At 51.8% G+C, this 15,717-nt stretch overlaps 2 protein-coding genes and 1 long non-coding RNA gene across 3 annotated transcripts in view; 1 reads left to right on the plus strand and 2 right to left on the minus strand.

The window, feature by feature from the left end:
* Positions 1–1,172: 1,172 nt before the first annotated feature.
* On the minus strand, positions 1,173–9,277 carry LOC119107377 (protein furry-like). Its single transcript, XM_037230811.1, has 7 exons — positions 9,241–9,277; positions 8,422–8,615; positions 7,866–8,056; positions 6,070–6,252; positions 3,294–3,501; positions 2,401–2,538; positions 1,173–1,373 (listed from the first exon to the last, which is right to left on the minus strand). The coding sequence occupies exons 2-7, from the start codon at positions 8,491–8,493 to the stop codon at positions 1,173–1,175; spliced, it is 993 nt and encodes a 330-aa protein (XP_037086706.1). The 5' UTR covers positions 8,494–8,615; positions 9,241–9,277.
* A 37-nt stretch (positions 9,278–9,314) lies between these two features.
* Positions 9,315–11,088, minus strand: LOC119108658 (uncharacterized). The gene is made up of 3 exons (XR_005095324.1): positions 11,060–11,088; positions 9,883–9,938; positions 9,315–9,351 (listed from the first exon to the last, which is right to left on the minus strand). It is a non-coding gene; the product is annotated as an uncharacterized LOC119108658 (long non-coding RNA).
* Positions 11,089–14,272: 3,184 nt separating this feature from the next.
* The window catches only part of LOC119107379 (ubiquitin-like modifier-activating enzyme ATG7), a 31,985-nt gene continuing 30,540 nt past the window's right edge, over positions 14,273–15,717 (plus strand). The window contains exon 1 of the mRNA XM_037230812.1: positions 14,273–14,482. Coding sequence (XP_037086707.1) covers positions 14,286–14,482 — 197 coding nt within the window. The 5' untranslated portion in view covers positions 14,273–14,285. The remainder of the gene's footprint in view (positions 14,483–15,717) is intronic.

Below are 15,717 nucleotides of genomic sequence, written 5' to 3' on the forward strand. Positions count from 1 at the left end.
TTGGCCTCGTGGTCCCGTCCTGGATGGGAGCTCTAGCCGAGCACAATGTCGCTTGGGTTTCACGACCGGAGTTAGCCTTGATATCGGAGGAATGCAGCCCGGCTCACAACAAACCAAGAAGTAAGGCAGCTCCGCAAAAGCTAATCCACTTTATAGAACACCCGTAACTCCACATCTTCGAATTCGTCGATGATGGCCCACAAACCCCTAGCCAAAGCAACCCAAAGAAACCACGGCCAACACCTGGGGCCAGGGTCTGACCCGGAGTGACGACACCCAGCGCGAGATCGCCATGACACTCGGTCGAGAGACCCACCTGTGCTATGAACTGTATGATCTTGACGAAGATGTTGAGCGGTGTGTGTCACGCGGCACCACGTTCTTGGAGCCCTTCGGGAAGAGTGAGTTCACGATGGACTGCAGGCGACTCTGCGTGGCCGAGTTGCTCTCGCACTTGATCCGGATCATGTACACCCAGAGCAGCCGGTACAGCGACTCTGCAAAGCCAACAGCCGTCTTACCGGCGGCGGGCGAGACCGCAGCTGAAGTGAAGTCCGTAAAACCCAACTTTCAACCTTATCACGAGACACTTACCAATTTCATACATCGGAAGGGTATTATAAAGACCCACAGCCTAAAGGGACACACTGGGGAGTTCCGCGACGGTACTTATGGTATTGAGCTTCCAGCCTTGAAACGAGAACCACAATACTAACAAAACAGTATGTTGTTCGTCTATGTATGCTTTCGGCCTCCCGATCATCGGCTATTACCTGTGTAGCCCCTACTTATTCCAATATCCGCCTGTTGACCATGGGCCCCAGTTAATGGCCACAAACGAACTGTTCAATCCCCTTCCCACCCTATCCGCCTATGTCTTCTTCATTATTACGAGTGTGGACCTTTCTCAACATCGTGTGGACATGGCGCTATGGCCCCTATTTCATCGCCCGCCACGGACTAAGCTAGAATAAGCCGGTACTGTCCGTGGTATGCCAGCATGCAGCAGGTGCGAGCCACGGGTTCTCGAAAGCCAGTGATACCCGAGACCCAGGCAAGCATTCGAGAAGTTGCCGGGTCAGGCAGAGCCGGGTCTCAGCGCCCACTGGGTCCGCCGCGAGGCCGCACAACGCACCTAGCGCCACGCGCGACATTTTGGGGGTCCTTGTTCTTCAGGTTGGAGAGGCACATGGCCAGGAAAGTAGTGCCAGTTGGAGAGAAAGAACTGCTTCTGGGAGACCGCAGAGCAGGCAGGTGACCAACGGGAAGATCGCCAGCCGGTGCTTGCCCTTGGTGCACATGTCCAGCGTGTGCGTGTACAGCATCTCCACGAACGTCTTCAGACACGGCACGTTCACCTCGTTCTTCACGCACTGCAACACAGTGATCTTGTCAGTTATCAGTTTATCTATCATTCACGAAGATCATCCCCACAGTTCCGGCCCGCATCCCAGGCTTGTAACATTTCGGTGCGTGTATGATTAAACTGACGCGTTACGCGCTAAAAATCCGCCCGTGTATCGGCTGCCTCGTACCACGACCAAATATCGCCAGCAGTTTGACAACGGACGAGGCGCCCACGTGATCTACGACCCACGGCGGCCGCGTGGCAGCAGGCCGGTCCAGCAGACCCCTTGGGCGTGCGCATCGTTCTGGATGGGGTCATTGCAGCGCAGCAGCTGCTGGCCCGGGCCATGGAGTCACTGAGACCCGGGTCGCTGCCGGATCGACGGCGCGTCCAGCCACGATGGCCAAGTTTTGGGCGTGGGAGGGAGGTCGACATGTGCATAGCGCACCTTCCGTCTACGAAATGAAAGCTCGGCGTGCGTGCGATGTGGTCCCGCTCGTTTTACACCTCCGTAACTGAGACAGGCGGTGGCCTGTTCTCGGGCAGTATGCTGACAGTACTTTGGGCGCAGCGAGAAAGTACAGCAGATACCAAGTCGACTCACCACACTCTCATCAAGTGTAGCGTGTTTGCGTGCTCGTGCCGCACGTATGACGTATTTGAGGCCACCAGGTCACTGCCGTTTAGCGCGTGGCGGCTCGCACATAGCAAGGGGCACGCCAGGTGTTTGGCGGAGTTCAGGCTGTTGATGCGTCTGTTGTTCCGTCTGTATGCGATCCATGCCAAGACAAGCAGCTGCCCACACATTAATGGCTCCTTCCACGTTACGTGGGCTGTGTCAATAACAGGTTAAGTCCAAAACTCCCAATCAATCATGACTGAAGTAAACAACGGCTGTGAACGCTTATACCTATTTTGCGAGATGGGTGCATTTGCTGGCTTGTGGCACCCATGCGAGGGATTAGACGCGGGGCCAGGAGACTTCTGGTGGTACGCTGAGGTTACCGGCTGTCACCAGCTGGGTGTCCACGGCCCAGCGCCGGTCCACTCACCGCTGCCACGGGTACCAGGATCTCGACGAACAGGCCAGCCAGCGCGTGCTTGATGTCCTTGTCCTTGACCTCTAGGAAGTACTGCGACAGCTCCTGCATGAACTGGAAGCTGATCTCAAATTCTTCGATTGGAACCATCTGAGGGGCGGGTGCAGATGGCAGGCTCAGACACACACTAACGCTGCACGAATAAAAGCTAAAACGATAAATGTCAAAATGACCATAATGTTGGTGTACCCTAAGCCCCTAGTCCATTTTGGTGTTTCTTGTTTTTACCTGATGCTCAAAAAAGGAAAAGCCGTGGTCGAAAAAATAAGGGTCGCGATACGGTATTGATCTTCGCCGCCCGCGTTCTTCACGGCACGGGATGAACACGCCTCGACTGGGAGCAGCATGTGCAGGTGCCCTAACAAGGCCAAACCTCAGGCGCGGTACACGCGCGTGTGCAACTGAGCGCCAGCCACGACCCGCTAGTCTTTGGTGCTTCAAGGATCAACGCCGCACAATCCGTGCTACAAGAGGATGTGATTACTTAAATCGGTAACGACTCCAACTTGGTGAACACCGTCCATTACAAACACTGCGCGAGGTAATGATAGCCTTCCTATGCTGACCATGCTCGTCCTACGGCAGGGTATAAGTGGCAGGACTTAACACCTCCCCAGCCACCAGTGACACAATTTGTCTATCGGAAACTAAATCACAGGGGCGTCCGTCATTAAAAAAGGTTACCTCAGCAACCAGCGTCACTTAAACCCCGTTGAATGCACGCACTCAAAGTTTCCTATCCGTGGTTCGTGTTCTACTGCGAACCAGGCCACCCAGAGGAGCAGCCGACCCAGCGCAGGCCTCGCCGACCTCTGCCCACACAGCGCGGCCGGCTGGCCACTCACCTTGACCCTGAAGAACTTCATGCCCATGAGTAGGGCGATGATGCCCTGCGTCGTCTGCTGGCTGCTCTCCTTGGCGTTCAGCTCGCGCAGCTCGTGCATGAAGCGGGCGCGCACCGAGTGGATGCGAGACTGAGCCAGCACGCCCGTCACCTCGGCGTACAGGTCCGCGATGATGTTCACGTTCGACGAGTTGGGGCCGGCCGACGTGCTGTGGGACATTTCAGCGCTGACATTGGTGTTCATGACGGGAGAACGAGCACGGGTACTGTTCAAAGCACGAGCACGGGTACTGCAATTGCCTGCAATTTTGCGACAGGCATGCGAAATTGTGCCAAACTCCGGGGCGAGTCTGAATCAACTACGGAGCGGATCAACGTTACGCTAAATAAGCGGGGAATCCGTGTGTGAAAATTTGAGTTCACTCAAATCAAGCTTACACTGTGTAACGTGGTGAGCGATGTGCGGCCTTGGATATAACCGAATATAACACATCGCAAATAACAACCGATTTTCGTGTTCTAACAAGGCAGTGTCTGAAACTTACACACTTGAAAGACTACACACTGGAATGGATATCAAAACTGTTCTCTGTGAGCAATGTGAGATGAAGGCAAGGTGCTCCTGAAACTTCGACCGCATCGCGTGACAGCCACAAGACTAAACGAGGGATACTGCTTGTGGGTTCCAGCCGAATGTCTCTACCATATCACACATAATCTTTCCTTTCAATGCACTCAGTGCCCAGCTCCAATGCTGCTCACCAGCACATGTTTAACCCACCTACCGTCCACAAACGACAGCGACGGGCTCAGACGCCGGGCCCGAGCCCGCACTCAGAACAACAATAACGTCTCTTGACGGACCATGGAGAAGCGAGAGAAAAGAGAACATCTCGTATGTGTCACGGTTCAACGTTTCTAGATTGCACGTGGAAATCATTGTAACACAATAAAGATTGATCGGAAAGTACATGATGTCGCACTAACATATGCCTCTGAACATACCATGACTTGATTGCATATTGGTGAAAAAATTGGTGAGACTGTATAGAAGGTATAATGGTGAACACCATACCAAACACTCGCTTGGGCACGCGGAAATCCACGGCTCCGCAGAGTCGCCGGCTTTTGGGGAGGATTTGGCATCAGAGAAGGCACATTCTACACCAAGAAATCCGAGCTGAATACGTAATGAAAACGCATAGAAGGGGCATTAGCAAAAAGGATGGAATTTTTCTATCGACCTACAGAACGTTGCCAAAGACTTATGATCTGAGTATAAAGCTAAAGCAGAGGAGGCACAATGGAGGCACGAAGGCACGAAGCAGATAAATATTGTTCCCCAATGAGCAGAATTTTTGGTTTTGTTTTTATATAATTATTTGCGCTTTTTGAGGTATTTTATTTGAGCCGGGTTTTGCTGATGAATAACCTTACCAAAACCATCAAGGTCCTAAAAAGCAACATCAAAACCGATAAATAACTTACAGCGGGTCTGTCGTTGAAGACTGCGATTCCGCGCGCGTCATTTATGTAGCCTTCCGACGTTTCTTGGAGAGGAGCCGCGTGAGAAGCCGTTGCGGGCGGTTGGGTGGTAGTTTAGATAAAGGCATCATGTCAGTTCCGCTCAGTGTCAAACACGTAGAAAAATATTGTATCAGACTCAACGGCGGTGAGTAGATGTAGCGATGCTCGCTTTGTACGGCTGGCTTGCTCCATAAAAAAATGATTCCTCCGCCCCTGCCGCATTGACCTCCGGGCCCCGATCACGCAGCAGCCTGACGTCCCAGATGGTGTAGTTTTGTACATAACTTTGAGGAGCGGGTGAGCACGGAAATTCTTCATCCCAAATAAATAGTGCAAACCATGTTCTCCCTGATTTTGGCCAAGTTTCTTCTTAAAGTTGGGGGAGGGGCTAGCATCCCATCCAACTAAATGGGAAACCACACACCCCTGGTCCCAAATTAAGTATATCTAGATCAGTAAAAGCCCAAGGTCAGTAAAAGCCCAGGTGAGTATCACATTGCCCCAGAATCTTTTCCTTAGGTGAGAGAGATTGAACCTTGGCTAGGATGTAGCTGCACTAACTATGCCCCAGATGCTCCTATTTATGTTATATGTGGCTCGCATGACACTTCAACCATAAATTTGTCATAATGTGCTCTGGGAAATTTTCAAGAGGTGCACCACGTGTCAAGCATTGGTTTCTATCAGCCTTAATTGAGACTCACACCTTTACAATAGAATTGTCAACAACTTTCAATCAGCTCCATAGCTTCGAAAAATACACTAAGTGTGAGCATAGACTTAGGAAGGAAGCACTTACTTAGGAAGCTAGAAAATTTAAGAATTGCAAGCAGCCAACCTCCAACGGTCTTTGGCAATCACTGAGACCAGCTAGAGCATGGTGTTTACTATGATCTGCTGCCAAATAATGTTCTTCAATGCCAGCTGTGAACACGGTGCAAATTCACCTGGGTTATTTTGTTCTCACTACAAGCCATGATTTTAAAATTTGTGGTTTTTCCCCTAAGAGCCAGAAAACAGTTTCAGATACTGTAACAAAGTTCGAATGAACTCCACACAAGCAAAATTGAACACGAGTCAGTAGATGTGAGACAAAAAAAAAATTATCGCATAACTAGTCTCTTTATGGAGCAGCTTTGTTGTATAAACACAAAAATGCCCTTGAGTAACCATGTTGTTCATGTTCGTGACCACGTCGTTTATGTTCGTGATCATCGCGCTGACCCCGCCGCCGCCACGCGCCGCCGTACCTCTCGCGGTACTTGAAGTGTCGGAAGGCAAGGTTCTCCAGGTGGCGCACCAGGTCCTCGTGGCCCGGGTGCAGGTAGAACTGGCGCAGCACCTCGATCAGCACCAGACAGAAGATGAACTCGACGGCCAGGTCTCGGCGGTCCTCGCGGTGCTCCCGCTCCAGTCGGTCCGTGGTCGGCTCTCTGTCGGGGCACGTCACCGGCTCGTGTTAGAGCGCAGGCCGCACGCTGCGCTGGGTCGACGCCGCCGCGCTGGCCTTAATACAGATTTTCCAAATACACACCCCATTCTAGGTGGTTGACACCAACCGCCTGCTATGGAAATGCAGCACAGTCCCAACTCACCGTGCATGCGTGCGTAAGTGCGTGCGTGCGTGCGTGCGTGCGTGCGTGCGTGTGAATTTATCATGTATGTGCCTGGCATATGGACCCCTGTGTGCGAGTGCATGACATCAAGAAGTAAGATCTGAGCTGCGGGAAGCCGAAGTCGTCGCCGATTTTGGCCCGCCTTCCCGCGACTCATTATTTCAGCGTTTCAAAATCACATTTCGGTAGGGTGAACGGGTGCTAGAATATACGAAAAAAGTGAAAATCCAGAACAGTAAAAGTTTTGCCTCACAATATCTTACTTCATCTCAAAACATTATGTCTGCAAGTATTACTTTGAGGTATGCGCACACACGTTCACCAGCTGTACATTCTTAATTAAGTCGAGGATTTGATGAAATTCACAGATTCTGTTCATTTTGATTCTGGAAAGGTGCCAAAATGCGCATGCACCTTTTTCACCGCGTAGCAGAGAAGTTTATATCCCTCTTCATGCGAGCACCGTTACCCGGGCCTGGCAGGGTGCTGTACGTGAAATATTGTTTAATATTATATGCACTTGAAGTCATCGATCTATGTAATATAATGACCATGATTGCAACAGTCTGGAATGTTACATGTAATTGTGCCTCGTCACAATCATCAGCAACGACCTTTTCGATTAGCCAGAACGACACCTTTCATCAGCAACGACGGCATATGTTTACCATCAATGCACGTCAACTGTATGACACGTAAAAGTCGTTCACTTCCAGTACTGTCAAAACTAAGCAACATCTAAAAACGGGCCACTGCACCCCCGTGAGGGTGTGTGTCACCACGTCACCCCCGTGAGGCAGCGTGCGTCGCCACGTCACCACGTCACCTCCGTGAGGGAGCGTGCGTCACCACGTCACCTCCGTGAGGGGAGCGTGCGTCACCACGCTACCTCCGTGAAGTGAGCTCGGTTCACCACGTCACCTCCGTGATGGCAGCGCGCGCCACCATGTCACCTCCGTGAGAGGAGCGTGCGTCACCAGTCACCTCCGTGAGAGAGCGTGCGTCACCACGCCACCTTCGTGAGGGGAGCGTGCGTCACCACGTCACCTCCGCGAGGGGAACGTGCGTCACCACGCCACGTGAGGGGAGCTCGGGTCACCACGCCACCTCCGTGAGGGGAGCGTGGATCACCACGTCACCTCCGTGAGGGGAGCGTGCGTCACCACGCCACCTCCGTAAGGGGAGCGTGCGTCACCATGTCACCTCTGTGAGGGGAGCTCGGGCCACCACGTCACCTTCGTGAGGGGAGCGTGCGTCACCACGTCACCTCCGTGAGGGGAGCGTGCGTCACCACGACACCTCCGTGAGAGAGCGTGCGTCACCACGCCACCTCCGCGAGGGGAGCGTGCGTCACGACGCCACGTGAGGGGAGCTCCGGTCACCACGCCAGCTCCGTCACGCGCCAGCGCTGGTGCCGCGCCGGTACTCACAGCCTGCCCTTGGCGTCGGTGCGTGCCGGCCGTAGCTCGGCGGCCACGTCCACACCCTGCCGGTCGTACCAGGCGAACAGGGTGCGCAGCAACGACGGCAGACAGTGCTCGGCCACCGAGCCGAACGTCGACAGCATCTGGTCAAACTGGGCGTCCTCGCCGCGCTGCAGGGACTTCGAGAGCGGTCGCTCCTGCGGCCGGGAGCGCCACGGTCGGGTCAGCGGTAACAACAGACCCATCCCAGGCGGGCACCGGACAGTGGTCGCTCCTGTGGCCGGGGGCGTCACGGTCGGGTCAGCGGTAACAACAGACCCATCCCAGGCGGGCACTGGACAGTGGTCGCTCCTGTGGCCAGGGAGCGTCACGGTCGGGTCAGCGGTAACAACACATCCATCCCAGGCGGACACTGGACAGTGGTCGCTCCTGTGGCCAGGGAGCGTCACACCAGCACCGGCCCGCCGCAGCCGGCGTCTCATCAGCGCCCCCAGCACCGGCCATTCGCATCCGGCGTCTCACCAGCACCCCCAGCATCGGCTCGTCGCAGCCGGCGTCTCACCAGCGGCTCCATCATGACGGCTTCGATCTTGCGCTCGGCCTGCACGGTGAACTCGGCGAACAGCGTGCGCATGACGAACTCCCCCGGCCGCAGGTCGGCGTCGATCAACACACTGGCCGGGAAGCAGAGCCGCTCGCGGCGCGCGCCCCATGGCAGCGGCACGGCCGCGCACGCCACGCCCACCGGCGGACCGTCTGTTGGCGGACGTAGGTCACGTCAGGGCGGGGCAGGGCAGGGCAGGGCAGGTCACGTCAGACCAGGCCAGGGCAGGGAGTGTGGCAGGTGGTGCGGTGTACTTTGGAGATCCCCGCTCTTCAGTGCCGTCCGACGGGGACAGCTGGCGATCATGAGGACAAGGGCACACCAGCACTTGGAGCGTAGGTGCGGCGGGATGTAGCATGGTGCGGCACAGTTATCTCAAAATCCCTCATCATCCACCTCCGGATCGACGGAAGCTGCCTGACTTCATGTAGTCAACACACCCTAGAACTCCAAACCAACAGCGCCACCACCATCCCCAGATCAACCCCGCACAATGTAAGCAGCTTGGCAGAGCAGTAGCTTTCGGTCTCGATCGGTCGATATCGATCATTCGCTGCATCCCAGCCCGCGTTCGGCCGCAGGAACAGCCAATCACACCCACAGATAGGAAACCAAGCACGTGAACAGCCGGGTCACAGGCACCAGTCTTTTGGTAATCTTGCCAAACGCCGCAGACCGAGTGCACCACAATGCTGCCAGCCTATGACTGCGCACTGCCCGCCCCGCCCCCAGCGGCAGCGCGCCAGCTCAGCACCGTCGCGTGCGTGCGCGCCGTACCGCCGCCGGCCGCGTGGTCCTCCAGCTCGTCCGGCTCTGTGTCAGTCAGGTCGGAGCCGTCGCGGTCCGGCGCCGACGCGTCACCGCCCGCCGCGCCGAAGCCCACCTCCTCTGCAATGTCAAGGATGGCGACGTCATTGGCGCGGCAGCGGCACTCGCCCGCGGGACAGACGTCGAGATGGAGTCAGCTGTTTCAATTGAGTCATGTGGAATTGGTTGTATGTATACTCCAGAATACTGAGCTTATAATGAACAAGCATCATTTGGCAAGACAACCCTGAACATAGCAATGACAAGATGTTCATAAAAAATAACCAATCCAATCATACACTCAAGCAACCATGCATTCAAATACACACACATGCATGCACTCATAGACACACATATGCAGCTGTCTTCATGCACACATTTTTTTTTATTATTTTGCCAATTAGCACACATTGGCGAAATAATAATGCACTCAAACAATTATGATGACATGGACCTCAAGTATCATGCAGAAGTAGCAAGGCCTAACAGGAATGTGCTGTAACTATTTTTAAATGGCCTTGGGTTTAAGAGACATTCTCCCACAAAAGTTAAGGGACATGTGTTGGGAAAAATGTTCATATCACTTCACCTCAGTATCTTGACAGGTCTCACCTAGTAAATCAATGGAATCCATGTTTGTTTCATTTAGCTGTTCTCATCTCAGCTGCCTGAAACAGAAGACATTTGTTTGATTCTGGCTGTCTACTAATGCTGCAGTCAGGACCGGACTCTGGTCATGAGCCACAGGGCAGATCAAGGATTAGTTGCTACTGCTTATTATGCTTATCCCATTTGGCTTTACAACAAATGGCAAAACTTGCCATGCTTTGTCAGTCCACCCAAACAAACTTCATGTCAAATATCTGCATAGTTAACCCAATTCTGATTCCTATGCACTGCCTTCTTGTCAGCTGTTTGCATACATCATTACATAGAATGCTCTAGCATCCTAATTATTGCAGTCATCTAACATATAGCAACACAATACCATGCAGGTCAGAGGACAGAGATCAGAACATGTGACATGACTGGATGACATGGATGACTCACAGGAGAGGAAGGGCAGCACAGGGTAAACCAGAGACAAAGTAGAAATCAGGTGACAGGACTGCAAAGATGGCAGGGCACGTAGAGAGACAGAGGATGTGAAAGAGCAGAGGAAAGAAATGGGGGGGGGGGGGGGGTGAGAGGTCAAACAGCAAGGCAGGGCAGAACAGAAACATGACAGAAGTTCAGACAGAGGACAGGGTGCACCTTATCATACAGAACACAGGACGGGGCACAACAGGCCAGGGTAAGGTTATGTATGGTGGATGACAGGAAAGTATGCAGAACAGGGTACAGCAGAGGAAAGCTGTGACAGGGCAGTGTAAAGAACATGGCAAGGCAGAGGAATGGGTAGGATAAGAACTAGCACTGTTGTATAGGACCTGGGCAGCAATCTGGGCACACGCAATGCAGTTTATGTGGCAGGTAGGCACTGCTGCTGATATTTCTTAAGGAGTCCACATTATTTTGTATCACATTTGCAATCTAATTGATACAATATTTAGGTAATAATGTTGGCATTCTTTAAATAGTTCACATTATTTCACATCATGTAACACATCTCTCACGTAATTTTAAAACTTAGCCCTTCAATCCCTTAGCCCTTGGACCATGGGGTCATACTCTGCGGCGATTGATGCAGCAGTTCTACAATCTGACAGTGTTCTGTTCTCAGGTATTTAAGTGTCATGAAAATGAATACATTATAATCTTATTTCAATAAAATCCGGCTATGACCTACCAGGTGACGATGCAATTACAATCCCCACGCGCACCTGTAAGCCGGATACTGACTCACAGTAAACAACATTCAAGGTGCGTAAATTGGGAAGTCCATGGATGTTTCAGTTCGCTACATTGTGAGTGTATGTGACGTCACTTACCATAGCAAAGGCGGTAGACCGAGTACTATCTGGTTTCATGCTGCAACGGAGCAGCCAAGATGTCGATGATTGACGAAAATGGTTCGTGGTATGCCTTCAAGGTCATTTTGTTTTCTAGCTCTAGCTCTAACTCTATTTGTCAGGGGTCTTTTTTCTGGGTCGTCGGTCGGGTGGTTTGTTTTTTCTCCCAGAGAACGCCGGGTTTCCAGCAACCACCACCAGCAATGATCGCCAACGCGTCAGCTGGAACCGGCCACTGGATGTCGCCCCCGCCCAAATTAGGTCTCTCCTCTCCGTGTTCCACTCCACACCTGGACCATATTTCCTCTGGAGTCATAATTATCCCCATCCACGGGGAGGCCTCACAATAGCTAACGAGTGCTACCATCATGGCTGGCCACTTCTTGACCATATCTCCCGTGCTGCCCGTCCACACCCGAATTGACCAGGCCAGGTCAAGTCAACTAAGTGGTCGCGACTAGCGACCTGGTCCTCTGACCAAGCATGACCCGGTGGACCACCTGCTAGCCCAGACACACGCCGTCGGCCACACGGGCGCCGCCGCCGCCATTGCCGCCGCTACCGCCGTCCGACCGGTACGTGCGGCGCGACTTCCGACCCGGTGCTGTCGACCTAGGATGGCCGGATGGACGAGCTGATGGGTGGATGGGTGGACCAGCTGACCAAACTGCACGCCGACAGTCACAAGGGCACCGCGCTGCCGCCAACGTGGCCTACGCCAGCGGTATGCCGTCGGTGACACCCGAGCTGGAGCCGTCATACTCGCTGTCGACCGTCATCAGCTGGCCACCGAGGCTGCGCCGCGGCTCGCTGGGTATCACGTACTACTGCTGCATTCCAGCCTGCCCGAGTTAGACTAGATTCAACGATGGTGTTGAATCCGTGTCCGAGGGATGACAGGACAGCTGTCGTAACGCCCGCCGCCGGCCGAACAGTCACGGTCATGCGGCGCGTGACAACTGTCCGTCGACTATCCGGGCCCGACCAGCCCCAACACCCCGTCACCCGATGGATGATAAGGCGTTTGGCATGGTCTCTGATTCTCCGAGACTCTTCAGCCCAACCAAACCCAACACCCCCGTCACCCGACAGATGACGGGGTGTTGGGTCTGGTCTGACTCTCCGGAGGCATTAGACTTTTCGGTCCGATCGATTTCCGTAAGATGTGCATTATCAGACGGTGTCATATATGGGACCACTTTCAAAAGGATCCAAGAGTAAGTATTGGCGCTCAGTGTAAAAAACTAAACCACCTACATTGTCGAGACAAAACGCAGCGTTCGAAGGCGCTTTAACGAGTACATGTTAATTGCAAAACAGGAGACCGAATGCACTCCATTCGGTAGCTACTTCACTAAAACACGTCATACGGAAATCTTCGTCACAAATTCGTCAAAATGTCCATCCGCTGGTAGTTAAAGATGTTGCTGAATTCAAAATTGCAGAATCAATTCAAATATGAAACACCAAGCCTACACCGGGCACCATAACCTTCCCTTGGATTTCGAAGCCTGTTTCATAGGACACCATCTGCTAATGTGATTTGTCTCAACTATTGTTGCTGCTCAGTATAATGCTGCTTGAGAACATTGTGCGATACTTTATTTAATGTTTTGCTGCACGTTTATAATTTGAATCGAACATTTTATTGACGTGGGGGCACTGAGAAAAGTTTAGGGCTGACAGATACATTTTTCTGGAATGGCTCAATCTAGTGTGAGCACCGGGGTATTCTGATGTTCTTGAGCGTACCATATCATGCTGTTCATCCAATGGGTGTTTGAAAGATGTTATTATTTAGTATTGGCATTCACGCGGATGCCCTTGCTATACGGTAGACAGAACTTGCGCGGCTGCTACAGCTAACCGCTGTAGTTCGTTCAAGGCTATCTAACGTTTGTTGAGTTTGTTTACATCGGCAAGTTGCATGAGACAGGGGTTGATGCATTGGCTTCTACGCATCATTGTGCACTGGTCATCATTTTAAAGAATCGTGCAATGTCAGGACAGGGCTAGATAGTTGCGTGAGAGGCCTTGCTTTGTCCATGCAGCATAGCTGCTGTGGATGGCTGGAATTTTGCTGATTTATCGGATTAAAGGTTCCCTTATGTAGAGTTTTGCTTTCGTTTTTTACATTCTTATGAATGCCTTATCTTTTGTTTCTTGTTTATTGGCTGTAATTGTCTGATATTAGAGGATAGATATAAATCTTAATTAAGACTACCCTGCTTTGGACAGCATTTGGTGAGAGTACTATGCTGTTAAATTAAGGGGTGAATAACGTACCAGGTGTGGTTAGTTTACAGCTAAATTTTTTACTTAATAAACAAAGCAGACAAAATATGTATATAAGCACTTGTGGTTGCATGGACTGTCAGGTCTTCAGATCACCCTGTGCACATATGTTACACAGATGCTTCTGATGTGTTTGAGCACCTACCTTTGTTGTCCATTGGTCCTTATGTATATGAAAATGTGGGATGCAATTTTTAATGTCCTGCATTCCTCCAAACTATCTTCAGTTGTTGTAGATGTGTTCTTGAGTTGGTGTGGTTACTGCCACAATTATGGTACCATATTACCTTCCCATGAGGATTGTTATATGTGCATTACATGTTACTTTTCAGTTTGAGTTTAGATGTATGGCTTCAGGTATGGTGAGACTGTTTTCTATTAAGTGCCCATGCCCATTGTCATTTAGGTAGCATGACAAAGAGGAGGGATTGCATTTGGTCATGTCTCAGTATTGTTCCAAATATTGTTGGTTTGTCATAGAAAAGGTTGTAGAAAGTTATGGCATAGGTTCCTTGCTTGTCATTGCTTTGCTATAGTAAAATGACTGAAGTTGAGATTGCAACAACAGTGATTTGACCATAAAGTAAGCATTACTTTTAAAGGTGTGTTCTGCTGATGCATGACCAATGCCCCTTTGAGTTAGAGTTGGGATTTAGAGCCCTCATCAAAGAGTATGTCATCCTAAGATATGAAGAGAGGATGCCCAATGACATTGGATGTGTTATTTTCAGGTAGCTCTAGAAATTGAAAAAAAAACAATTTCGTAAGATGAGCAAAGAGATGCCTTTACAGTTTTTACCATTTGCATCATCTGTGGATACAGGATTTTGGCACAAATTTAGTCAGCTCAAGCTGGATGTATTGTGCCTGAAAGAAGAAGCTGTATCTTTGACTGGATACTTCAGTAACAGCACTGCTTGTGGAATGCCAGCTCTCTTCAATGTGGACTCTGCATCATTTGAGAGGTTGGTAGCTGTCACAAGGAGCACAGGAACAACCATGACCACTGAGCACTCACCACCACTAGTCACTGTCCATTCACTGGCATTCTTGTAGCTGCTTCCAATCAGGGTTTTAACCATAAAAAGGCTCAGGGTGAAATGTGGCATGGTCAAAATGAGATCTGAGGTGAGAAAGACAACTACCCAGGGCATAGGCATAGGAGCATGGTGTCTATGGATCCCATGGTACCCCATGTTTTGAGAATGCTGAGCAATACCCTAGGTTGAAGCATGGGATGAAGTGACTCACAAAGGGGCTTGACACTCCCACTGTGTGTATGTGTATGTCTGAGTGGGCAGTAAGCTGTAAAGTTGCAGTGTGCCTGGTCAGCAAATACAGCCTCCCCTGAATCACTGATGTATGTGAGGGTCAACAAGGCAGTCATAGGCAAAATTGCACAGTGTGCTTAGGTTTGTCGCCCATGTAGCTCATGACTGCATGGCTGTTCTCCGAGGAAACGGCGGAGCACGTGGACCTGCTGCACCACCTGCTGAGCAACAAACGAAGCTTTGTTTGGTAAAGCTGCCACGAGACAGCTATGAGGAAAGCGCGGGCAGCGCCGTCGTTTGTGCGCGTCCCGGCGTACTGTGACCAAAGGCGACCTGTGCCGCTGATGACAGACGCGCAGGGCGGTATCAAATGGCGGCAAACACCCTCTCCAGATTTTCTACAGAACTTCCAACATACAAAGCTGGACGAGGACTAGCCAGCGGCATCGTTTTCTACGATCATTCTCTGCAAGATAGCAAACATCAGCACCAACAACAGGATGCAGGCTGCGCACGGCGCGGCGCCGACGCCGCCCCAATGCCGACGACACTTGATCTGCCCGCGGAGCGGCCGTTTTCTCGCTCGCAACTGGCGCAACATCTGTCAGCGATACGCAAGCGCACAGCAGCAAGCACCGTCTTTTCCTGAACGACCTGCAGCATTTTGGCGCCGGCAGCGAAGGAGGGTCCGAATATATATATATATATATATATATATATATATATATATATATATATATTGCGGAGGGCTCCCCGGACAGGACGCGTGGCACGCCGTCGAAGAGGCCGGGGTGCTGACTCAGGACTCCATGCTGCTGTGCTCTGGCCGTAGCTCGGGGCGAACGGGCCCGGTTGGTGGCGCTGTAGGCTGCCGACCGGCCGCGCAGGTGTCACGGCGGCGGAGACGGTTTCAGCGCTAGCAGGCCAGA

Source organism: Pollicipes pollicipes, unplaced genomic scaffold, assembly GCF_011947565.3.
Source record: "Pollicipes pollicipes isolate AB1234 unplaced genomic scaffold, Ppol_2.1 Scaffold_6686;HRSCAF=7923_pilon_pilon_pilon, whole genome shotgun sequence".
Classification (NCBI taxonomy): Eukaryota; Metazoa; Arthropoda; class Thecostraca; order Pollicipedomorpha; family Pollicipedidae; genus Pollicipes; species Pollicipes pollicipes.

Excerpts from the sequence above, each read along its gene's own strand:
- LOC119107377 (XM_037230811.1), bottom strand. The coding sequence starts at position 8,493 with ATGCGCACGCTGTTCGCCGAGTTCACCGTGCAGGCCGAGCGCAAGATC. Across the intron at positions 8,057-8,421 it reads CCGTCATGATGGAGCCGCTG|GAGCGACCGCTCTCGAAGTC; the intron begins GTGAGACGCCGG and ends TCCCGGCCGCAG. Across the intron at positions 6,253-7,865 it reads ACCGACGCCAAGGGCAGGCT|AGAGCCGACCACGGACCGAC; the intron begins GTGAGTACCGGC and ends GTGCCCCGACAG.